Here is a 25,609-nt window from a genome sequence, read left to right on the forward strand (position 1 = left end):
TTAGAAACTTAACGTGTTTAATACCTAAACTATCAGTTTTGAACCATTTTTGTATCTAAACTTTCAATTCTTCTCAAACCATAACGTTAAATTTTGAACGGAGTAGTAAGATGAAACAAAAACTGAACTTCGGGTATGGTTTTGAAAAAATTGAAAGTTTAAGTACGAAAACGAATCAAAACTGATAATTTAGATACTATAAGTATTCAAAAGCACAAATAGAAAGAAAGATAATGTATTTGTTTGTAATTGAAGAATGTGAAGGAGATGGCCTGGATAATGGATCCAAATCCAAGCTAGCCATTGTTCAAAAAGTGGACAAGGGGGAGTTCATGTAATCCGAAGATGATTTTGTACAAAGGAAAAAAACAGAACATTTCTGGGGATCAGATCCAGGAGATTGAAGCAATCATGTTCCAACACGTACAGCCAATCAAAATGGTTTTGGATTAGATTATTAACTTAACCAAAGTGTGATTATTGGAGACCACATGGAGGGTTGATACCTTGTAATAATATAGTACTGCTTTTCCACTTGTGTCGTGGAAGGAGACAAGGGCGCAATGGGGTAAATAATGCAACCATATTATATAGCAGGGTTGAAGCGTATCCAATAATGTCAACCGGCGCAAAAAATATTAGAGACATATGGGAGGACGTCCGACTCAAGGGTGACAAAGTTGATTGGCAGAGACTGATTTGGTATCCACACCACATCCTCAAACATAGCTTAATAGCATGGATGGCTCACTTGGATCGTCTACCTACAAGAAACCGACTTCAAAGAATGGGCATCACCACCGAAGGGGACTGTATTTTATGCTCTAATGCTATGGAAACAAGGGACCATCTGTTCTTACTATGCCCAATGGCTATTTCCTTATGGGATTCTATAATGAACCTTAATGGGTTGAGAATTTCTACTTCGTCATGGGAAGACAAGGAAAGATGAGCATGTAACGCTTGGAAAGGTAAACCGCTTCTCACAACAATATTAAAAATTGCTTGGTGTGCTTATATATATACTCTATGGGAGGAAAGAAACCGAAGAATGTTTCGAGGTAGCGCAAAAACAACCGAGGATCTCCTCAAAGTCATTAAGGAAAGCGTAGGAATACAATTAAAAGGGAAAACAAATCAATAGAATTGATAGCATAAACCTCACTCTTTAAAATTCTTGGGGTATTGTCTAACCGATCATTTTCTTTTGTATAGTTGAATGTTGAACTATGTTGATGATTGTACTTTAGCAGAATTGTGATTCTTTCGAGCAATACAAATTTGAATTATCTAAAAAAAATTAGGGATGAGTATGAGATTTGGATTCGATGATTTTTAAATTGACTTGATTTTATAAGATCATATTTAAAAAAGAAAGAATTAGATTAAGTCGGGTTATTTTTAAAAGATAAGATCGAGTTGATTTTATGATGACACTTTTTATAAAATACGAGAAAATAATATAATTATATGTAGAGATGATTGCAATAATACATTTCGATGTATTTTTTAATTATATCTTTTTTACCTAACAAAATAGATTATATATATATATGTATTGAGTTTGGTGCGAATTTTTATCTCAAAAATTCATTCGAGTTTTAAATAGGATAAAATATCTTTAAACCGCACCGAATTGGATGATAAGTGAGCATATAGAAGGCTCTAATCAACCAAAAATTCGACCTAATATATGTTCATCCTAAATATAATATTTACTTAATATACTCTGTAAACACGACTACTAAAATTTGTGACCTCTAAAAGAAATAATACTATTGTTTTTACTACCGAGACCACTCAATAGGTTAATTTAACTTTAAACTTAAACAACTTTACCCTCCTAACGTTTGTTTCTAATATTGTCTGTGTCGTTTACATAAAATATATTTGAATATATAATCTCATTTAATCGAAATAAATATAAGGGTAAAATATACTATTTCTCATTGAATTTTATCATCTCTTCTATTTTACTCATTATACTTTTATTTTTTTAAAATTTATTCACTCAACTTTTGAATTGTTCATGTTTTGATTACTCTGAATTATTTTATTATTATTTTCATACGATGTGACATTTATTATTATTATTATTATTTAATATAAAAAAACAAAAGGTGATTGTCTACTGTTCACCGGTGCTAGACGCCACTGCCGGTTGTGTCGACTGCCATAAATGGTGATCATTCGGTCTCAAATTTCATGGGTCGATTCGGCTCAACCCCTTGAGTCTAAATTTGGTAGTTGTTTCACCAGAAAATGTCTCAGAACCCGTGAATCTCGATTGAAACATTTCGACTTCCTCACTTTCGATATCCAATTCATGAACTTTGTAGTAAGTTCTGAAAAAATGAAGGTATGATTCAGACTAAGAGTGTTGAGGCAAAGCGGCCATGAAATTTTAGATCAAACGATCAGCATCTTCGACGACAACGATGACGTCCAACACCGACAAACAGTGGACAACCACCTTCTATTTTTATTTTCTATTTTAGATTATTTTTATATTAAATAATAATAGAAAATGTCACGTCATGCGAAGATAATAACAACATTATTTAAAGTGATCAAAATAAAAGTAATTCAAAAGTTCAATAAATAAATTAGAAAAATATTAAAAATATATTAAGTAAAATAAGATAGTAAAATTAAGTGATGAATGATGTAATTTACGCGAACTCAGATACATAAGATTCATAAGCAAATTATATGTGGTAAAATGCATTGCGTGTGGGGACGGCCTGGACTTGAACGGCTGGACCAGAACAGAAGGGTTTGGCAGCTAGCAGCCCAAAGCCGACAATGTTGACCGGTAAAAATGTCAACATCGGGTGTCAAAAATGTCCCATATATGTATGAGCCTTGAACATCATCTTCTCAATCATAAATAAAGCACATAAAGAATAGAGTTACTGATGATCTTCATGAACAACATAATCATCAAAGTCCATAATGACTCTTTTAACAGTACAAGAGATGACAATGACTCAAAGGTAGTTCAACTAACCTTTCTCCTTACAAATACAAATCTTTATGTTTAATTCAGTACCTGACATTGCATACTGCAGGGAAATGCATGACCTTTTACTAATACCTGAATTGAGTATCAACTCAAAGCTTAGCAATTATCCCATTCTGGATAGGTTTCGTTGCGATATCGCTGTCCTTGAGCTCCAGATCGGCTGCGCTAGGGGGAACATTGACCGCCGTTGATCAATTGAAGAAACCGTGTGGCTGCATTACGATCACCAAAGGGTAACTTTTAGATGTCGGTAAAAATTATGACTTATCGGAAAAGGAAAACATGTCGAGGAACTTATGCTACCATGAGCATGAAACCGATGCGTTCCACCGGAATCACAGGCCAGTCTTCCAGCCGAGGAATGCGTGTCACTCCAAAGACGTACCTGCACATGATTGCAGTTAAATGCAAATATAGATGATATGTACTGAGATGACTGTGACTGCATATAAAGTTGGATGCTATGAGAAACATGTATAAGAGACTAACCACAGAACTATATCAGCTTCTTCCAAGGATCGGTTCTGCTTAACTCAAGTAGCTAATCCCTCCCCGGCTCGCAGATTTTGATTCGGAAACTCCCCTCCAGGATACATTTCTTCACGAGAATAGGGTGTGACCCAAAGGTTATGTTTCAAGAAAGCTGCTCTTCTCAGAAATTTTGCCTCAGAGCCAGCCAGTGGTAAACAATTCGAACCAGGTACGAGTTTGAAGCCTGTCAGCTGCCCGGTCCGGTTGACATTTCGTGTGTTTCGAACCTAAAAATTCGGAAATAGCAAGTACGGTTCAGGGATCAACTTCTTGAACAGTGCAGAAGATTCAGGCATTTTCCAAGATTTCTTTTAACATGCATATAAAAGAGCTAGTCGAGCAAGGCAAAATAACTTGAGCTAAGACTAAACGATATTCAAGTAAGAGATAAGTTGATGGGATCGCAATTACGTACAATCCAGTGGCGTGCAGACAACGGATCACAATCACGCATTGCTTGTAAGTCGGATCTGAGTAGCTCCTCTTCAGCATAGAATGCATTGTTATGAACATTATTCTTCCCTGGTTCTTCAACTTTAAGATTCATCTCGACCACCTGTAAGAATGCATAAAAGTTTTAGTTTTGCATGAATTAAGGTTGAATAACTCCACGCTTTCTTTCAATAGGAGCAACCGGCGGTGGAAAGACATGGTGGTGATCAATGTTACAAGCTAAAACTGCCACGAACATTTTACTCGCAAAACAATCGATATCATAGGATGCATTACAGGCAACAAATGTCAATCTAATGAAGGAGCCAAATCATTGTTCAGGAATAACGTGACTGCTTACTTGATTAAATGCTTCCCGGGTTTACAATCAACCGCCATGTCCATGTGAGCCACGAAAAAGTGTTGATGGACAGGGGCATATAAACCAGGAGCGATGGTTGTGCCATATTTCCGTGTTTCACCAGGCTCCTAAGCTGAGAATTCCAGTGAGTTTAACCTCAGCTTCAATTTTACCATCCTATAACATGCGTCCGCCAATCAAATTTTAAGTGACACAGCTTTCAAATCAAAGGAGAATACATCATTAAAAAATGTAGAAGGCAACAACAGATAGTTCGATACAGCGAATACATATAGTGTATAGCAGCACAACAGCTAGCATATTCATGCAAAGTAAGCAAATACAATCCTGGAAGACACCAACTTGCCTGATAGAAATGCCAGAAAAATTCATATTCATATTTAGCCACAGTACATATAAATGACACCGTCAGTCTTCTCGATCGTCGTACTTCTGCTAAACCTGTTCTCCAGTCTTGATGCTTCCATAAGATCCCATGGTCCTCGTGCAAACAAACACAATTCTCAATTGTTTCAACACCTCCAGTGAAATTCGTAAAATGGGAATCAAAGTACTTGATATATCCCAAACAATCACAGCCCTACAAAAGATAAGAAGTGAATGAGGAGAAATTTCAACTTAAATTAAGAGAGATGGAAGGATCTAAATGAAACACGACATGAAAACATAAACACAAAAGCAGATACACACCTTAAGAGAATGTGCATTTTTACCCAGCCCATCTTCTCCAGCATCAAATCCATTCTTCCAATAATGTGGATCATTTGGATCTCCATAAGGATCTACCATTTCAACAAAACTTAATCTATGGGCTATAGGCCTCCTGCCACGACTACCGTCGACATAAGCAATAGAATAGATTACAAGACCCTCCCTAGGAGTGAAACCAATTCGGAAATTCCACTGAAACCAGAGTTACAAATAAAATAAATCAGTGCATCTTGAACTGATTAAAGTTATAAACATAGTTTCACTACTAGTCACCTTTTACCATTCAACAAAATTCCCATTAACACGAAAACTGGGACCATCAGGTTGAATGATTTGTAGTGGTCTCACATCACTACGATCGACACCTCCTCTTGTTTCACCAGGAGAGTAATTTCTTAAAGGATCAGCTGGTGGAAGGGGAACAAGTTTACGGTCTTCAAATTCAATCACCACCATATTTTGCATGTCGACAAGGACATGTATTCCCTCAACCGGACGAGCGTAGCCATTTTCTATGGGACAGTCACTCTCACTCTCAGTTCTGCAGAAGATAAGTGGTTCAGCAAGTCTTCGGCTAGGAGCATCAGAACCGCTATGATATCCCACACACCTATAGAATGGCAAGTAACCGAATATGGAAGGGTAAGAGTCAACTGTAATAGAGAAATAATTCTATAGAATGCCAAGGCATAGGAAGCTAAGGATGATCACTTACCAGGGATCAACCATCACAAGATCCATATCCTCAATACCCCTCTTTTTCATTGCCTCACATTCAGCATATTCCATAGCATCCTACAGTTTGAGAATAAGAACATTAATGGACAAACATGCCGGTTACAAATTTATCATGTATGCTGGATGCAAAAAACCATAACAAAGGACAAGCACAACATAGATTAACTAATGAAATCGCTTATTAGAAGTGTTCGAATAGCATTTTGTGACAGTTGGTCTAGTCTAAACCATACCTATAGAAATACTTTCATATTCTAAAAAGAGAAGACGCATGTTTACCATGGGAGGTTGGACATCTGCAACAACTTTAGACGAAATTACTTTGCCCCTGTGGTGGCCTCCTCGAGTTGCAGCGTGAACTCCCGACAATTCAACAATCCATGCACTAGTCTCATTGGACCTTTTGTTGTAAACAAGTCTTGCATGGAGCGGAGGAAGCTTAGTAGGAATAACATGTCCACCCTTTGTCCTGGGAATTAATGAAAGGCTGGAAAGGAGGGGAAAAATACGCATCCGCCAATGCGACAGCCTGCTTCTCTGTTTCCACCAAAACCACATCGATAAAGCGCATGCTATCTCTCACCTAAGGAAAGAAAATATGCATATCATTCATTCATATAAAGAAAATAGCTACTGAAATGATAACATCAAAATTGAAGCAACAATACAAGTTAAACTAAGACAACATACGCATCCATTGATTCACGTGAACAAAAATAGGTACTAAAATGCTAAAATCAAAAGTGAAGCAACAATACAAGTTAACTGTTGAATAAATTTCTTGTTTTTACCTCGGGTTGCTCCAGCTGCCCTTACTGTTGCCACTGCAACAGAGATTTCAGCAGCAGACAATGGATCCAATGGATGGCTGGTTTGAGCCCTTGGCATGACTGAAATACCTAGGCAACATAATCACCAAATCGAACATGAAACATATCTAATAATATCATCATATGATTGATTGAAAACCTACAACAGATTTTCATTGGAAAATTATAGTTCACTCACTCACAATCCGTCAATTTTTTTTATCTAAATCTGAATCTATAAATTAATTAATAAAAAAAATGATCTAAAATGATTGAAAATAGAAATAATACGAATCTAAAAATAATTCAAAATTTTAAAAAGTAAAATAATATGAGTCTGAAACAATTTAGAGACCAGATCATGTATTTTTAAATTAAAACTACCGCCCTTAGGGCGTTAACTGTTCAGTTAAAACTTAATTAACCGACCGAACGGTTAATGATTTTTTTTCAAATTTCGGTTTTGGTTAATTCGGTTCGAAATCAGTTAATTAACCGAAATTATTAAATATTTAATAACATATTTATATATATATTATTTAGCTTTAGTGTATTTGAACTTAGTTTTTACCGAATTAACCAATTAAATTAATCGAAAAAACCAAAAAATCTTAAATATTTAATATATAATATATATTATTTATAAATTTCGGTTAATTCAGTTAACTGATCAATTAACCGAACTTAGTTCGGTTCAGTTAATTTTTTTTTAGAAAAAATTTGGTTCGGTTAACGGTTAATGGGGAAAAATTCGGTTAATGGAGAGAAATTCGGTTAATGAAACTTGGGTAATTTGGTTCGATTAGTTAACCGAATTACCCGTTTGAACACCCTAACCGCCGTACATTATTATTTCAATAAAATTCCACATAAATCTAAATCAACCGAATTTTTTGATTAAATTTGGTGCAATTAGCATAAACAAAACTTCACTCAATTCTTTTCAGTGCCACTTCTATTGATGGACAACAACTTATTGAACATTCTTTTGGGTCCGGTAGGAAGAGCACAGAAAGCCTTGAACATGGAAGTTCTTCCGATTCCGTCGGGGTTCATGTCGTTTTCATCCAAATCATCGTCTCGAGCGTCCTTCGTCCGTAACGTCGAAGCTCTGGACTTCGGGGTCTTAATGCCCGACATGCTCCATTGGTCATCTGCTGGAATGTTGCTAGTAGTAGTAGTTCTTAAAGGCCCTGGAGGCTTAGATGGATCGATGTTATGCGAGGCTAAAAGTGCCTTGATGTTGCTAGGGAGCTCGGTCACTTTTCCACCAGTAGCAGCTCTTCGAGCTTGCTCGAAGAACAGAACTTGTACCACTACTCTAAGTGGAAGCTTTTCATTTTGAGCAGCATGCATACAGGCCTCGACCGACAGCTTTTTGCAGTCGAGGATTCGGCATAGCTTTTTTCGTTCATTCTTGTTTAGGTCCGGGTGTGCCTGGACATACATAAACAAAATCTAGTTCCATCTGCAATTTTATTATATGGTAAACTAATGAGGCCAGAAAAACAGTTTGTATGTACCTTGAGATAAATGTCGATGGCTCGGTAGAGATCGCCGTGATCAGGCCGGGAGAAATTCGGTATAGTCTCAGCTATAGCAATGAATTTAGACAGGGGAAGATTTTTGTCTCTGGCGATCTCTAGGAGATATCCATCAACAATTCTAGCTACTTTTAGTTTGGAACTATGTGATGCAGAAGAAGATCTCCTAGCTTCCTGAAGCTCGATATCGACAATCTCGGCCGAACGCGACTTCCTTCTCCTCTCAATCCCCAGCTTGGATCTTGGAGGGCTCGTAGGAGGGCTTTGTCCTTGTGACATGAATTGTTCCAAAATGGACTGAACCATGTCGACATCGTAGAGGGTTTCGCTCGAGTGTGATAAACAAGGTATCAACAGATCACTGACTCTTGCTTCCTCTAATTGAAGTGCTATTCTTCGAACCAATTCCATCTTCGAAGATGATGAAGCATTAAGAATGTTGGCCGCTTTCAAGAGCTTAAGTAGAAAACTGCAAGAAGCGGCACCTTTTTCCGATGGGAGTAAGCTTACTATAGATTCCAACAGCAGCCTGTGCTTCGATGTAACCTCATTAGCCGAATCCGAATCCGAGCTTGATGCCGTTGCTTCTTCTTTGTTAGTGTTTACCTTTCCCGATATGTTCAGTAGCCATCGAGATGCATATACTCGCAACGCTTCACCGATGAGATTAGAAGGTATTTTCCCACCAGATTTAATAGCTATCATGGTTCTCCAGTACAAGTCAATACTCAACTCAGCAACATCCTCAGCCCACCAACCTTTGATTGTCGATCGGTGACGCTGGCTCTCGGCTTCATTACATGATATATCATCCCTAGCCCTCCTCGAATGATTATGCGACAGGCAGACCTTCGAAGGGTGCGTCAAAACTTTCGACGCAATCGATTCTATGCATCTGCTCGTGATCCCGAGGTCTTCGGACCATAAAGGAAACGCCTTGGTGCTTTGCAGGGTCACAATAGTGTCTTTCCAACCATGCAGGACGCAGGAATTGAAGAAAACACCAACTTTGTAAACCAAGTTCCCTTTCTCGACATCTTCGGTCATCTGCAAATATTCGGCAGCACATCGGACCTCGACGATGTTATAGGCGCTGAGGGTGATCGTGATGCCATAACAGAACTTAGCACAAAGCTCAAAAGCCTCGATCCCGCCAGGGAAATCGGGTAACTGGATTATTTGTCGTTGTAATGTTTCAGGGGATTCAGAACATATCCTTTGCAGCCTCAAACACTTTGACAACAAAGGAAACTGCTTGTACAATGAATCAAACAATCAGTATAAGAAAAGAGAATGAATTGAACCACAACAATCTGAGAAGAAGAAAAACTACCTTGTGAAGCATATATCTGCTTCCTTTCACTTGAATTATAAGGTCACTAGAGACATCAGAAGAGACAGACCTGCATCAAGAAAAGAAATTCATGGAATCTTCCTAGAAAAAGAACAAGAAAACGGAGAGTTGATTGTCTTCATAATCATACCTAACAGCCTCAACACTGTAGAAGGTGTCTGGTCGCGATCCAAGTTTCATAAACTTCATGTCTGGGTTTTGTGTTCTTCACCAGCTAAAAATTAGCATGACGGGAACTAATAAAGCTCGTTTCTTGGTGCACCAAACCAGACCAGACCATCAATCCAAAACCACCCAACCAAGCAAACCCCAAACTGTCAAGTGAAGAAAACCAAAAAGAACAAACGATCCAAATTCCATTCGCCATTTGGTTTGGACATGCAAAACAAAGAATCAAAGCCATTGCAGTGTAAACATAGAAGAAAACAAGAAAGTTGAGGTTCACTATGTTACTCTAATTCGAAAGAAAGAATGTTTCTTGAGACAACCTGAAATCCGACACCAACTGCCAACCATTCATCGGATAATTCAACTTGTACATATATATATATATATATATATATATATATATATGTATGTATGTATGTATGTATGTATATGTATATATATATGTGTGGTTTAGATTTTAAAGCCTTAGGCTTGAAGGGCATTTTTCGACTGCCAGCGAGCAATAAGAAAGGCAGCACCCACGTGCTAAGTGACCTTCTTTATCATCATTGCTACACCAAAATGTTTTACATTTATTTCATCTGTACGGCCCTAGGCTTATTTTAGCCAAAAACTAGTTTATACGAAGCATCGTACGCCACTCAATTACCATTTATAATGTCTGCTAACTTTACACAGAGAAAGTAAAGAGGAAAAAGCTCAAGGAAGGAATAGAATATAATGTGTATGGCTATTATAGTTGCCTTTAACCACAGTCGCCGACGACTTTTAAACATTGCAGATTATCATATATTTTTAATAATTGAGTGTCTGCAATCTGCATTATGAACCACAACTACAAAAATCTGGAGCTGAACTGCCATTTGTGATTTTCACTAAAATATCACCAACAACCCTTTCCTCAAATTTAATCCAAAATGGCCCAATGATCATGAAGTTGAGCAGATCATTGATGTGAATGTTAGTATGATGAGAGAGGAGAAAGTGTGTTCTTTTTTCATCTTCAGTTGTAAAAGGGATTCATTAATGCAGTTGAAGGTCACAAGCTTTATATAATATCTTATTCTAATGGCTGAGATTCACAGCATGCTCAAGCGAAAATCCAGATAGAAATCACAAGGAAAAATCAGAATAAACAAAGAAAAACAAAAAGGGAACTGGGTTTTCATGGTCACCTGATTTAGCTCAAGATGTTTCAATGGGGAATTTCTTCAAGCTGCTACATATGATGAAGTGAAAAGAGAAACAAAAAGGGTATAAAAATAAAGCCAGAACAAGTATTCTCTGCAAATCCAACCAATAAATAAGTTGAAAACGTAACATTAAACAACTTGGTTTTGTTAAAGTGGCCATTTTGTCTACCTAAATGTTGTGCAGAACGGAGGCATGATCACAAGGGAGACTAAGACATAGTCTCCGTTTAGGCTCAATCATTGTCCACTAAAGACCGAGACCGAGGATTCGTCTTGACTCGATCGATGCCGGCCCTAAGGCCAGGCAAGGTTGGTGACCTTGGATATCTTTTTTGGTGTAGGCTAAGGATAATGTACTGAAATTGAGTGGAGATGGATACAGGGTGAAGTTTCCTGTGGGGGATAATTTGATGTCAACCTTACGTGCGAGGAAAGGGTAATCCACAAATGCCTGTAATGGTCCTTCTCAGTGCTACCTTAGGGGTCGGCCACCCGACAACATCTCCTTTAGTAGGACCATTTTGGGGTCCATTTTGTGGGACCCTTTGTAGTTTGGATCATTAGGGGTTGAATTTTTGAAGCTTAAGAAAATTTGGATCTCATTAAATTCTTGTTGAAAATGTTTATGGTATAAGGAGCGGTTTAGAAAGATTGGACTAAATGAAAGAAGATAATGATCAGCAAGATTAGAATTTTGAAAAGAGTGATTATATCTTCATCGAGTTTATATTTTTAAGTAAGATTTCGAGTTTGAATCTTTTGAATGAGTTTTTTTCTTCCTTTATTTAAGGGTTTGATTTAACTGAAATTTAGATATAATCGAAACTCGTATAACTATTAAACACCGAAAGACTCGAACAAAAAAATGGAATTTTGAAGAAAGAAACTTATAATTGATGCATGGTGGCGGGCAGAAGGTGACAGGTGAATCCTCCTCCGAGTGCATAATTGTTCAGAGATTTGCTTTGGGGAATCAATGAAAATCAGAAGAGAATATACATGTTTCCAACTCTCTCTCTCTCTCTCTCTCTCTCTCTCTCTCTCTCTCTCTCTCTCTCTCTTTTAAAAGTTACAATTTAACCACTTTATTAAAATATTATTATAAATATAGATTTGTTCGTTAAATATTGAATGAAATAGTGACCTGACTTAATATAATAGCAGTTTTAATCCTCAAAACTTATCCATCAATTTAATTCTAATTTGAACCTTCATATTAAAAACTATTAATTTTGTATTTGTTGTTCTTCTATCATAAATGTTAGTACTATTTTCTTGTTGCTTTTCTGATATAATAACAATTTAACAGTCACTTATTACAATTTTATAGTAGTAGAATGCAATTATCCAACTACTGTTTTGATCAAATGAGCTCATTTGCTTTGATAGTATCGTAAGAAAATGAATAAATTGTTGTAAATTTGTAAATATGAAAGATTAAGTTTAGTAAATTATATAGAATTAAGATCAAATTAATAGAATATATAAATCTGGGAATACTAATATTGTTATTGTACGGGCTACATTAGACATTTATTTCAATTTTAACAATAGAGTGACCTATTTATAACAATATCTTAATTGAATGATCAAATTAAAATTTTTAAAAAGAAAAATATACCAATTTATAACCAAACAATTTGCTTCAACTCGGTGCTATATATGTCTGTCTGTCAGTCAGTCATTTACATAAAACCCAACTTTCTAGAGCGCGGAATCTGGAACATATTACAAGGGGGAAAAGAAGGTAAACTCACACGCTCATCTTGTCGGTGTTGGAGACTTGTGAATTGTAACCTTCAGGGGCAGTGGTGGTGCCGCCTGTCACGGCAGTGGCCCTGCCTGCATGGATCCGAATAAATGTCACTTTCAGCTTGTTTTCCTATGACGTGGCTGGCTCGTTTACCGGTGGGGTTTATGCGTTTCTAATGAATCAGGCCTTGAAGAAAAGAACAAAAACTATTGATCATAGATTGAGCGGGTGTCACAATATAATTTGATGTATAACTGTTGGATTTTGCAGTGCTCGAATTTGCTAGACAGGTTCACTTAATGATGGCAACCTATCGGGTTAGGGTTAGGTTTTTTAATCAATCTGACTCGACTTGAAAATATGCATCTTTCATTTAAATCTAACTCGACCTAAAAATTTTATTTCTATTTGATTCCCGCTGAACAAAAAAAATATATACCTACTACACGATTGCAATCATACTTGAATTTTTAGAATATAAATCCAATTCAATCCGATTCGACTTGATATAAAATAAAGACTTAATTAAAAAAATTAATAAAAATTTGAAGGAAATTATATTATTATCCTCGGGTAGGGTTCAGGTGAAGGCTGATTCGACCCAACCCGGCCCGAGTTTACTCCATAAAATTCGACATGATTCGACCTGAACTTGGATTTTCTATTTTAAATCTAATCTTATCAAATAGAATCATGTTAGAACCCGTCAGAGTCGGGTTAAATTGCTATCTTTAGATTCATTGCGTGTCAAGTAAAGGTGTGCAAAATCGTATATCTAATCCGAAAATTTGGATATCCGAAAATTTCGGATGCCTAAAATAGTGATCCTTATCCGGTCCGAAAAATAAAATTTTAGATATTCTGTTTTTTCGGATCGGAAATCGAATCCGAATATAAAATTTAACTTGACAGAAAAAATTAATTTTAAATTTTTAACTTTTTTGATTTAATGTTATATATTTGGTACTTCTACTATATTATATATATAATTACTACACACAATAAATAATTAAATACTCTAATTTTTATTAAGTTAGAGCTTTAATGAGTTAATGTGTTACTCATTTATCGAGTTAAATGTATCTAAAATTTAAAGGCCTAATTATTTTAGATTTTCGGATAATCTGAAAGTAGATTTTATCCAATCCGTATCCAATTTGATTATTCAAAAAAATTCAAATATCCTATTATAAATTATCTGAAAATTAAAAATAAATTAAATATCTGAATTTTTAGATCAAATCACCAAATCAACAGATCGAATCAATTGAATCGAATTTTTTTGCCCAACCTTAGGTGTCAAGGGAGGAAGACCTAGTAATACAGTGAAACATCGAATCAAACCAAAATCACACGTCAAATTTCATCATTACTAGCTCCGTTACTTTTGACCATTTCATCATTGGTTATTTCCAATCATTTGTTAACAGTATCATAATTAACATATCTCTCTTTGTGTGACTTGATAAATACTAAAATAATTAAGGGTAAATTATTAGTTTAGTATCTAAAATATCAGTTTTGATTCGTCTTAGTACTTAAACTTTTAATTTTTTTAGAAATCATACCTAAAGTTTAATTTTTATTTTATTTTAGTACCTTTTTCAAAATTTAACATTAAAATTTGAAAAATTTGAAAGTTTATATACTAAAATGAGTTTAAACTGATAGTTTATGCACGTTAAACTTTTAAAGACATGGTACTAAAATAAAATGAAAACTAAATGTTAAATATGGTTTTATGAAAGTATAGATACTAAAACGGATCAAAATTGATAGTTTAAATACTAAATACATAATTTACCCTAAATACTAATGTTAATTTAATAATATCATTATTATTTCATCATATATAAATAATTATGTATTACTCTTATGCATGGGTTCAGCTCAAATTCGGTCCATAAAAACATATACCTATCTAAAGGTCAGGTTATCTATTAGACCAGATAAGTGTAACGTACAAATCAAGTTAACTCATTGGTTAAATAAATACATAATTTACCCTAAATACTAATGTTAATTTAATAATATCATTATTATTTCATCATATATAAATAATTATGTATTACTCTTATGCATGGGTTCAGCTCAAATTCGGTCCATAAAAACATATACCTATCTAAAGGTCAGGTTATCTATTAGACCAGATAAGTGTAACTCTGTACAAATCAAGTTAACTCATTGGTTAAAAGAATGATTGTTATTTCTAGAATGTCATATTAGAGTACTAGAGATTGTAGAAAAATATTAGAACATTCATTGTCAAATGATTGAGAACCTTCATATTATCACTTGTAAAACATCCTAGATTAAAAAAAGACTTAAATATACAAAAGGTGCCCAACGTATGTCATTTTTTTCAGTTTGGTGCCTAACGTTTATTTCGCTTTAGTTTGGTGCCTAATATTTCATTTCACATCTCAAATTTGGTCAGAACGTGACGGACAATTAAGTTTAGCCGTTAACCCATTAAAAATACGTACGGGCATATTTTTTAATAGGCTTAAATGGAGGTGTTTGGTGGTCTGTTAGAGAAAGGGAGGGTTTGGTACTCGAGAGAGATGAAGAAAAATGGAGAAAGTAAAAATGGAGGTGTTTTGTGAGTTGGGGGTTGGTTTAAAGTTATAGTTCAAGGGGTAAAGATTTATTTAAGCCTATTAAAAAATATGTCAGGTGGTATTTTTAATGGGTTAATAGTCAAATTTAACGGTTCGTCACGACCTAATCCAATTCGAGTTATGGAATGAAATGTTAGACATCAAACTAAAATAAAATAAACGTTAGACGCTAAACTGAAAAAATAACATACAATATACACATTTTGTATATTTAAGCCCCTAAAAAAAGATAAATGTGTAACCGTAGACAAATCATTTTGTACATTGAATTACCACCCTTTAATTGATATTCACCGTTTATCCATATCCATTAAAAAAATATAATTTTCTTTTTCAAATTCTAATATTATAATCTAAATTTTCTAATTTTTTTCTTAGACATTAACCCATAAATAACTTCCCTCAAAATTCTTTATTTCGGCAAGGTAGCACACTTTACCAATTAACGACATTATTAAATGAAAAACCCTCATTCATTATTTTATTGGAAAAATAATCTTCAAACTACATTAATTAAAAAAAATACTTTTAAACTGTTCACGTATGATAACCTCACGTTTTGTGAAAAAGCAAGGTTAGATCTTATGTTTTACGAAAAGCAGGTTTCATACATTTATTGAGCGACAAAACTGATAATTTATATATTAAATGCGTAGTTTATCTTAAAATAATAAATAGGATTTTTTTTATTTAATAATTTCCCAATTAACCCACACAAAAAAAGAGAGAGAAGGTAATACTCGTAATGATTAGCTCCAATCCAATCCATGTTGTTGTAATCAGAACAAAGGAATATAATAAATCATTGGTCAACTTTATAATTGAAAAAAAAGGAGTTTTGATGGGATTTGGAATTGATCCAAGATTCAATCACCGTTTATGAATAAAATATAATATATAAAATAATAATTTTTTTTAAACATAATCATAAATAGAATTTAATAATTGATAACCACAACTCCATAGTTCATAGTTGTAGATAAAAAATTAGGGTAAACTACACATGTGACTACTAAATTATAGCTCATTTTTCATTTTGTTCATTGACGTTTTGATTCGATCAATCAAACCACCCAACTATTTAAATGATTCAATCAAACCATGAGCTGTTCATTTTTAACGGGGTGGTGACATGACAATTAATAAAATTGGCATAATTATAGATTTGGTTCTTAATATTTACACATTTTATCAATTTAATCGCTATTTTAATAGACATTCTATCAATTTAACCCTCCAATCCGAAGAAGCCACGTGTCACTATAAGATTGGAGAGTTAAATTTATAGAATATGTATTAAAATAGTGGCTAAATTTATAGAATATGTAAATACTAAGGACCAGAATCTATAATTATGCCAATTTTATTATCTATCACGTCACCACCTCCGTTAAAAATTAATGGCCAATGGATTGATTGAAGCATTTAAATAGTTGGGCGGTCTGATTGATCGAGTCAAAACACCAGTGGTCAAAATGAAAAGGGGCTATAGTTTAGTGGTCACCTATGTATTTTACCCTAAAAATTAAACCAAATTTGTTTTTTTGGTTATAGTGGAAATAAGGAAACAGGGGGGTTAAGCAACTTTATAGCCTCTTGGGAAGGAAATCCCCATTCGATCCGTTTTCAGGAAAGGAACCACTTGAGACAACTGGTGTTCAAAAACAATAAGTTCCTCGTCAAAATTACAGCACATCTTTGAGAGTATATCAGCACAAAAGTTCCCCTCATGTGTGAATAGGGATTAGCATAGGTTGGATTTTTGGTTCACCGACCCTAGAATAATGAGTCCTTCATCCGATACCCGACTTGACCCGACTAAAATAAGTTTTCACCCGATCCAAACCTGACTCGATATATAACTTAAAAATCCGACCCGATCTGAAATAATAAAAAAATATTTTTATTCAATAAAAACAATGACTTATTTGAAAAAAATAATATTTTGGAGGTATTATTGTAATTATTTCTAAATATATAAAGTAAAATTATATTTTTTGGGTAGGGTCAGGTCGAGTATTTTTCACCCTAAGCCCGACCTCGACCCGAGCATCACATTTAAAAAAATCCGATCCGAATCCGTTGGATTCGGGTCCCATGCCCATCCGTATATGTGAAGGAAGGTGAGAGATAAGCTACGATTTCTAAGACTCCGTATATCATGTGCACGAGAAAAAAGATAATATATTAACGGGATTGTAATGTAAAATAAAAATATATAGTAACAGATTATCAAACTCTATACTGTTGTTGACGATGTCAACCATTATTTTCAGGGATAGACGTAGACCGGACGGGTGGGAGTGGTCATCCTGAAAAATTAAATTTACTATATACTTTATATTTTTTTATGTATTTTATATTAAAATTCTATTTTCGCATTCTCTAAAAATTTATAAATTCTAATTTACCCTTTTTAAATTTTATAAATTCAAATTAATCCCTAATATAAAACCATGTCCCATCCTTTATTATTCTCTCTTATCTTTGATTGTTAGGGTTTTTTCTTTTTGGGCTTTAAGCTTTGGTTTATCCGATCTCATCATTGAGGGTGGACTTTGTGGCTTTAATCGCATCAATGAGTTCACCCATGGAGGGACCACTCAGCACGTTCATGTGTTTTCTTTTGCAATGATTTAAGCAGTCTCCTTTATTTTAAGATTTTAACTTCACAAACACACACACACTTTTAAATCGTTTAATTATATAAGAGTTTCATTTCATTTATTAATCTAATATTTTATCTAACGACGTTAAAAGGTATTATGTGGCATCATATAATAGAGACGCGTCATTTTGGAGAATTTTTATCTACCATTATATAAATTGACTCGTTAGTCAAAAATATATATTTTTTAATTTTAATTTTTAAAAAATGATACATATATTACAAGATGTTATCGAGACTAAATTTTAAATGTGTTCAGTTACTAATGGTTCGGGACTGTTTTTAACTCTTCATTCAGTTCGTTGTATGATGTGTGTTTGCCTATGGTTCGAAGCACTATTTTTCCTCTAACTAGGTGTTGAGAGGGTTTTTTTAACGAAATACGAATCATTGCTGCCTCGTTTATACGATGACTTTTTTTTAATCATACAAAAAGATTTTCATTAAAAAATTAACATGTAGACTAGTTGATTATATAATTTTTTAGTACATTTGATCACTCAATTATAATTAAATTTCGAGGAAGAGGCAGTTGATGAGGGAACATCGACAAATCAATCCCACCAAAGGGTTTGATCATGCAAACGCCGATGGCTATTGGCATCTATTACTATAATCTGTTGGATTAAAATCCATAATTATATGTACATATTTGTAATGTATATTGTTATCATAAAAATGACATAAATTAAATGATCAATTATGTTATAAAGTCATAAGGTATTGGAAGTGTCATGGAAATAAAAGGATAGATGCTATTAATGTTGTATTTATAACTTGATAAGGGCAGAGTTATAAGTACATACAATAATTGATTATTAAATCAATTATATAAAGGGGTTATGGTCCCCCAGAAATAGACATTCCCGTCAGGAAATTTATACTTAAGTGAACTCTATCTTCTTAGAAAATCATAACCAAAGATATACTCAAGGATTTCAACCTATCAATTAATTCATATACACTTATGCAAATATAATATTTATTCTTTTTGATAGTTGGATCTTGATTGTTTTTTATATTTATTATGATCTTAATTATAACATAATCAACTTTGTTTACACGTGAGACAATAATCCCTCGAGCTGACATGACGCTCCTGCTGCTCCAAATTAAGGCTGCCCACAAAATCCACTAGATTTCATGTACAAAAAGGACAAGACATTAATGAAAACTTGAAAACAGTTATGGGGTTATGTCATTTGTTGGTATCATAAAAGCAATAAACTAAACAAGGCTCAAATAACAAGGTTCCTGGCATTCACTGATATGGTAGATCGATGGCCAACACGTGACCGACTGTAACGTATGGGGATCATCACTAAAGAGAATTGTGTGCTTTGCAACGACGCATTGGAATCTAGGAATCACTTGTTCTTCGATTGCTGCTTCATTTTTGAGGAGCAAAATTCTGCAGCATCAAGAAAAAATGCTCATCATGGGAGGATGTTGTTTGTTTGGGCTCATAGTTTTTGGAAAGAGAAGTCTCTTTTGTCTACCATCCTTAAGTTCGTATGGGGTGCTTCTATATATTTTCTGTGGGAAGAACGCAATAGAAGAATATTTAAAGGATGCTTTCGAACTAATGACGACCTCCTAACTTGCATCAAAGAATGTATAGGAATCAAACTGGGGAAGAACATTAATAGGATTGATAGAGTTAACTTTAACCTCTGGTTTTCTTGGGGTTTTGATTAAAACCGATCGGCTCTTTTATCTGTAGCTTGTATATAATGTCTTGTGATCGGTATTTTTGTAGCATTCTATGCTTCCTTGGGTAATAAAATTGACGAATTATCCAAATAACAATCATATATCCACTAATCGTTCGATAAATTCCAATGATAAAAAAATTATTATCTCTGAAATAATATTTTGAATTCGAGTTTTATAAATAAAAAACAACGTTAAATTTTTTTAATCTCAATTCTACTTCCATTAAATGAGAAAACATATTGGGCTTTTGTCTAATGGTTCTTCCAATCAGAAACTGGTGTTGGACTCAAATGTATATGAGCCCAAATATTTATTCGTGTAATTTAAAGTTCATAACTCTAATAAATAACCTAGCTTATTAGTGTTAGTTTCTAATAAGTATATCATCGATTCGAAATTAATTACACACACATATATATATATATATATATATATATATATAATAATCTTAATGGTATTAAATCGTTTTAGCATAGATGAACTCTTTTAGTAGTGCTAAACAACATATAAATCAACAATCAGTTAATTTAGTGGAATAATGTACTAAATATTTTTGACAAGTTTAGATGTTCGAATCTTGATATTTTCGAATTGAATAAATTGGATTAGAAGGATCGTCATCACATTTGTAATACTCGATCTGGATTAATCGAATAATATATAGAATAGAGGTGATTATAAAAAAACAAAAAATAAAATTATAATGAAACCTAAAACTGAAATAATAAAATTTAAAAGAGCATCTTGACTTTGCATAGCCCAAGCCTGGAGCACCTTTGGTTAAAGCTTTTGTTAGATCAATTGTTCGCATATGAACGGGGTTGGAACTGGACAACCCCCTTTTCTCCATATTTTTTAAGCCTTGTTGCCTAATTTGGGCCGTAAACGAGCGAAATCGAGTTTGAGTATTATTTAGTCGATTTGATTCAAAATATTTTAAAATGAAGCTCGATTCGGCTCGAAAATTCACGGTGTTAAAATTTTTAAGTTAGAATCGAATTCAAAATCATGAATTGAATTTCGAAAAGGCTCGCCAAAGCTCAAAATAAAAAAATTTTCTTGAACTTTCGAGTTGCTCGTAAAATTTTCGAGTTGAGAATCAAATAGTTCTTTAAGAACTTGAGTCGAACTCGAGCTCGAGTCGAATCAATTTATATTGAATATTTATCAATCGTTGATCGAATCAATCTCGAGTAGCTCTAGATCTGCCTAAGCTTGAGCTCCAAAGTACTGGCTCACCGTTGACCGTCCATCCTCTTTAACTAAGAACCAAGAATATGCTAATCAGAAAGGCCGTAAAAGAATATGCTCCAATTGTTCTTTTTCATCTTTTTTTTTTCAAGTCCAAGCTACCATTGTCATCAGGCCATTGGCGTAAACATGGATAATATTCAATATTATAAATAAATGCAAATAAAACAAGGCTTTCGCCATGTAATAATTTCCTCGAAACACGCTTCTGGTTTCTGTCATCGGTTGATTCAGTGTTTGAAAGCATCAAATAATGATTAACGTATTAATTCTTGGAAAACTATATTTAATATATTATATTTCATGCATATCGAGGATTAATTAATGTAATCAGACACTGATTAGCAATTTCCCGTAAATTAAAACAATTGGAGTCGTCGTCGTTTCATTTCCCAATAGGTGCAATTAATGGAAATAATTAATTTTTTTTAAAAAAAGTCGAAAGGCTTGACGAGTAAACAAAACAATGGTGGTAATGTAATATTGTCTAGGAATGTCGTTAATAGGTTATTGATTGATTTGCACGGCACAATGTTGCTGGGCGCTGGCGAATCCCGACGTGCCCACAGGATTGCCTAATTAAAATAAATTTGACCCAATAAATTAATATTTAATCGAATAAAATTCAAAATGAATTTGTTTTAGATATTTTTTATATTTTAAAATTTGATTTGATTCGGTTCAAACAGTTTTTATATAAAAAACTGAAACTGAGCCGAATTGTATATTTATTTTTTTTAAATCAAGCTAAAACCGAACTTTAAATTAAAAAACCCGAACCGAATAAAAAGTAACGATTGAAAAAAATTATATGCCGCGTGATCCATTTAATTTGCTTTCTCAGGACCAGAATTCGTAAGGGATACGAAGGGAACTATGAAAAAGTATCAGAAACTATCTCCATTTTTCTTGTCTGCCTTGGTTACCATCCACCAACTTCAAAAGGGTTGTTGACCAATCTAATTTTGTTAACAATGTCAATAGGAGTTCAGGGTTCACCTTGAATGGTTCAAATGTGATTGTTACTTTCATTTTATTATTCGAATAATTATAGAATAAAATACGTGTTTAGTATCTAAATTATTAATTTTGGTCTATTTTAATATTTAATATTTTAATTTTTTCAAAGCTATTCCTAAAGCTTAGTTTTTGTTTCATTTTAGTACTCTCATTCAAAATTTAACGTTAATTTTTGATTTTTTTTTTGAAATTTAAGGTACTAAAACGAACCAATGCTGATAGTTTATGTACTAAACGCATTAAATTTTTAATGGTGAGTACTAAAATAAAATAAAAACTAAACGTTATATATGATTTTGAAAAACCATATGATGTAAATTATTAAAAACACCCAACAAGATGATCGCAAGTTGCAAGGTAGGGCTTAGTTTAAGGTTTGCAATGTCATGTGTTTGAACGAGTCTATATGGGATCCATTGACTATGATGATGGAAGTTTAAGTTGAAACCTATGGAGTTGACCCTTTTTGGATCTTCGTTCTTCCTTCCACCAACTCTTTAGGCAAGGACTTAAATATATGAATAAGTTGGCAAAATCAGTCAGTTAGTGAGATGGGGAAAAATTCTCAAAATAGTGTTTGTTGCCGTAGCGAAACTTAGTGATAGAGTTTGGAAGAGCCAACTTAAAACTTTAAAACTTTTAGAGGATTTAAATTAAAATTTTCAAAAATTTTGAAGGGTTCAATTTTTTTCTTCAAAGTAGTTGGGTTCTAACTAAAATTCTTAAAAATTTGAGAGACTTAATGAGAATTTTTCAAAATTATGAGAGGGGTTTAATTAAGAACAATAAAAATTTTAAAACTTAATATATATTTTTAAAAATTAGGGTCAAATAAATATTTTTAAAAAAAAATTTGAGGGTTTAAATAATATTTTTTAAAATTTAGGGGCATAGCCCCCACATGTCTTCTGTAACACCCTGAAACTCAGGTCAATAGTTTGGGCTAACTCGAGACCTATTTTTAGAGCTCAAAGGAATTATTAAAATAGCTTGGACCAAGTTTTGGGGAATTTGGGTATGAGTTAGGCCCAAAAGAATTATAAAGGGAGATGATAATTTTATGAATTAAAAAGTATAAGGACTAAAAGTGTAAATTTCCCATTTTTATTTAAAAGCTGAAAACTCTCCTTTCTATGGTTTTTACATGAACCTACTCCCCCAAATATCCCACCAAACTTCTTTCTTTTTCCTTTCATCATTTTCTCTCATTCTTCATTTTCAAGATCAAGTTGTTCAAGCATTTTAATTCTAGTTGGTTAAGTCAAGGTAAGTTTATGACTCACCATCCTTCAAGCTTCAAATCAAGCTCTATATTGCAAGTTTTTATCCATAGCTTCCAAAATGAGTTTTGTAGGGTTTATAAGAATCTATGGATTTTTATCTCTTTTTTGGGTGGATTTGAGTTATACGAAGTGTATTTAATTTGTTTTGAGCATCTAGTTGAGTTAGTAATTCATTTTTTTATCTTATTTAGTAAAAGAGGTAGGAGAAAGCTCCAAAGCTAAGGGAAAAGAGAAGACACTTTTTGAGTGAATTGGAGACTTTGCCTTTTCCAAGAAAATTCAAGGTAACACACTCACAACTTCCTCATATCAATTGTGGATCGTTAGAAATGAGTTTTAGCTTGAGAGTTGTGGTTGAAGCTTGTTGGGTTAGTTTCATGGTAGATTCTAGCTTATGGTGTTATTTAACTTGTTTAAAGCCTCTTTATGATCCATTCTATCATGCATAACTTATATTGGTCAATTGGATATGTTGAAATAGTTTTGTGAGGGTTTTGAAGTGTTTAAACGGGTAAAAATTTAAAGTTACAGAAGAGGTTTTGAAACCCCTTATTGCTGGTTTCAAAACCTTTTATCTAGAATGTAAATTTTCACAAAGGTTTAGAAACCTCTACGTAGGTTTCAAAATCCCCTTCACAGACCTTAAAAATTTATACTGAGATTTAGAAACCTCTACAGTAGGTTTCAAAACCCTTGCCTGATTTTGGCCAATTAGGCCTAGAAAGGTACAATGATGGCCATAGACTTATAATATGCTTTTAAATGGGATAATTTCTAATAAATCGATAAGTGAGAATGGAATAATGTTAATTACAACTAGAAACAAGATAAATTAGGGTGACATATAACTATAATTGTTTGATGTTCAAGAAACGATTCAGATACCCGAGTTTCTTTAGAAAATATATCATAGTCAAAAGTATAGATTCAGTCAGGATATCCTTAGGTAGTGTGCAAGGCACTTTAAATTGACTAGCTAGGGCGCAAGGTCCGACACTCGCAAGGGGTAGGCTAGTCGAGGGTGTTGTGATCGATGCAGAGATTTCGAGCACTCATCCTCAGTAGACTATTGGGGTGCGTGAGCTTTGAGATGCAAAAATATCTCAGCCGCACCATGATGTCTACCATAGTGTAGAGAGTGAGTATAGTCACTATATTATTTTATCAGTTGGTTGAGCATGTTATGAACCCCTGATAGTATGATTTAGTTGTTAGTGTGGCACTAGGCTAGTTAGCTCAGCATTTGAAATTTGTTTCCTTACGTAGATTCTTAGGTGGAACACTTTTATCGCATGTAAATATGTGTGTTATGGCACACAAATATGTGCAAGTATACACAATCGATGCAAGTAATATAGTAGTGAGTGTGTATCGTCTCCACAGGGATTGGGAGAATTCTTTAAAGCAAGTTATAATTAGGTGTCACTAAAATCTTGCAGAGAAGCTTCAAGGGAGTTAACATTTGAGAAAGATTCTAAACCTTTGTTAATATTTTTCCATGACATCTGTTGATGCTGAAAATTTGAAGGTTCGAAAATATTTTACTGTAACATATTTAAGTTATCTGCATGGTTATTGTGAGTTGCTTGATCACCCCACGAAAAATTAGGATGTTGACGCCACCATGGGTTGTAGGTGTTAGAATAGGGATGGTTGTTGTTGCTTCGATTGAAATTTACCACGAAATTGATAGACTCCTGATTGTCAGGGAATTCACTCTCATGGTGATTGCCACAACAAAAAATACATGTAAAGCTAGTTACCTTGACTTCTTTTGCCTCGTTGGAACGTTGCAGATTTTTTTCAACATATTTGTTATGGCATAAAGTTGGGCGGACATAAAATCTTTGGTTTCAAGTTCAAATGGCTCAGGTGCCTTCCTCCTAGTTCCAAGCCTTGTAGAGGGGAATTGATAATCGTCGTTGAATATCCTATCAAGGATATCAAAAGCTTCCTCAGGTGACTTATCAAGCAAAGTAGCATTTGTCGAGGCATCTAACATCATGCGAGTGGACGTACTGACTCCATTATAGAACATTACGAATTGATTCCAGTCATGAAATTTGTGGTTGATGCATTTGTGAAGCAAACTCTTATGTCGGTCCCAACACTCATACATTATTTCATCATCAGCTTGTCGAAAACTTGCTATGTCATTGCGAAGTAGCGTGTTCATGTTGGGCGGATTATACCGCAGAAAATTGTTTTTGCACAAGACTCCGTTGAGCCATATGAGACTCCACTAAGTCAAGCCCTTGCTCGGTCACGCAAAGAGTAGGGGAATAACTTTAGCTTCAATACATCTTCATGCACTCCTTGCTGCTTAAATGAGTCGCACACTTTAAGGAAAGCACGGACGTGCTGCCTAGCATATTCATTATGCAAGCCACCAAATTGGTCGATCGAGTTC

General features: G+C 34.0%; 1 protein-coding gene, 1 long non-coding RNA gene and 1 pseudogene across 2 annotated transcripts; 1 reads left to right on the forward strand and 2 right to left on the reverse strand.

Annotated features, from left to right (window-relative positions):
* The first annotated feature begins 4 nt into the window (after window positions 1-4).
* Window positions 5-16,246, forward strand: LOC120184351. Its single transcript, XR_005522010.1, has 4 exons — window positions 5-15; window positions 10,680-10,682; window positions 11,092-11,240; window positions 16,235-16,246. It is a non-coding gene; the product is annotated as an uncharacterized LOC120184351 (long non-coding RNA).
* Window positions 3,115-6,714, reverse strand: LOC120184347 (annotated as a pseudogene).
* On the reverse strand, window positions 7,546-10,958 carry LOC120184348 (BTB/POZ domain-containing protein At1g67900-like). The gene is made up of 5 exons (XM_039188843.1): window positions 10,870-10,958; window positions 9,657-9,840; window positions 9,506-9,575; window positions 8,152-9,423; window positions 7,546-8,065 (listed from the first exon to the last, which is right to left on the reverse strand). The coding sequence occupies exons 2-5, from the start codon at window positions 9,713-9,715 to the stop codon at window positions 7,562-7,564; spliced, it is 1,905 nt and encodes a 634-aa protein (XP_039044774.1). The 5' UTR covers window positions 9,716-9,840; window positions 10,870-10,958; the 3' UTR covers window positions 7,546-7,561.
* Window positions 16,247-25,609: the final 9,363 nt, after the last annotated feature.

This window comes from Hibiscus syriacus, unplaced genomic scaffold (assembly GCF_006381635.1).
Source record: "Hibiscus syriacus cultivar Baekdansim isolate YM2019G1 unplaced genomic scaffold, ASM638163v2 tig00112864_pilon, whole genome shotgun sequence".
Classification (NCBI taxonomy): Eukaryota; Viridiplantae; Streptophyta; class Magnoliopsida; order Malvales; family Malvaceae; genus Hibiscus; species Hibiscus syriacus.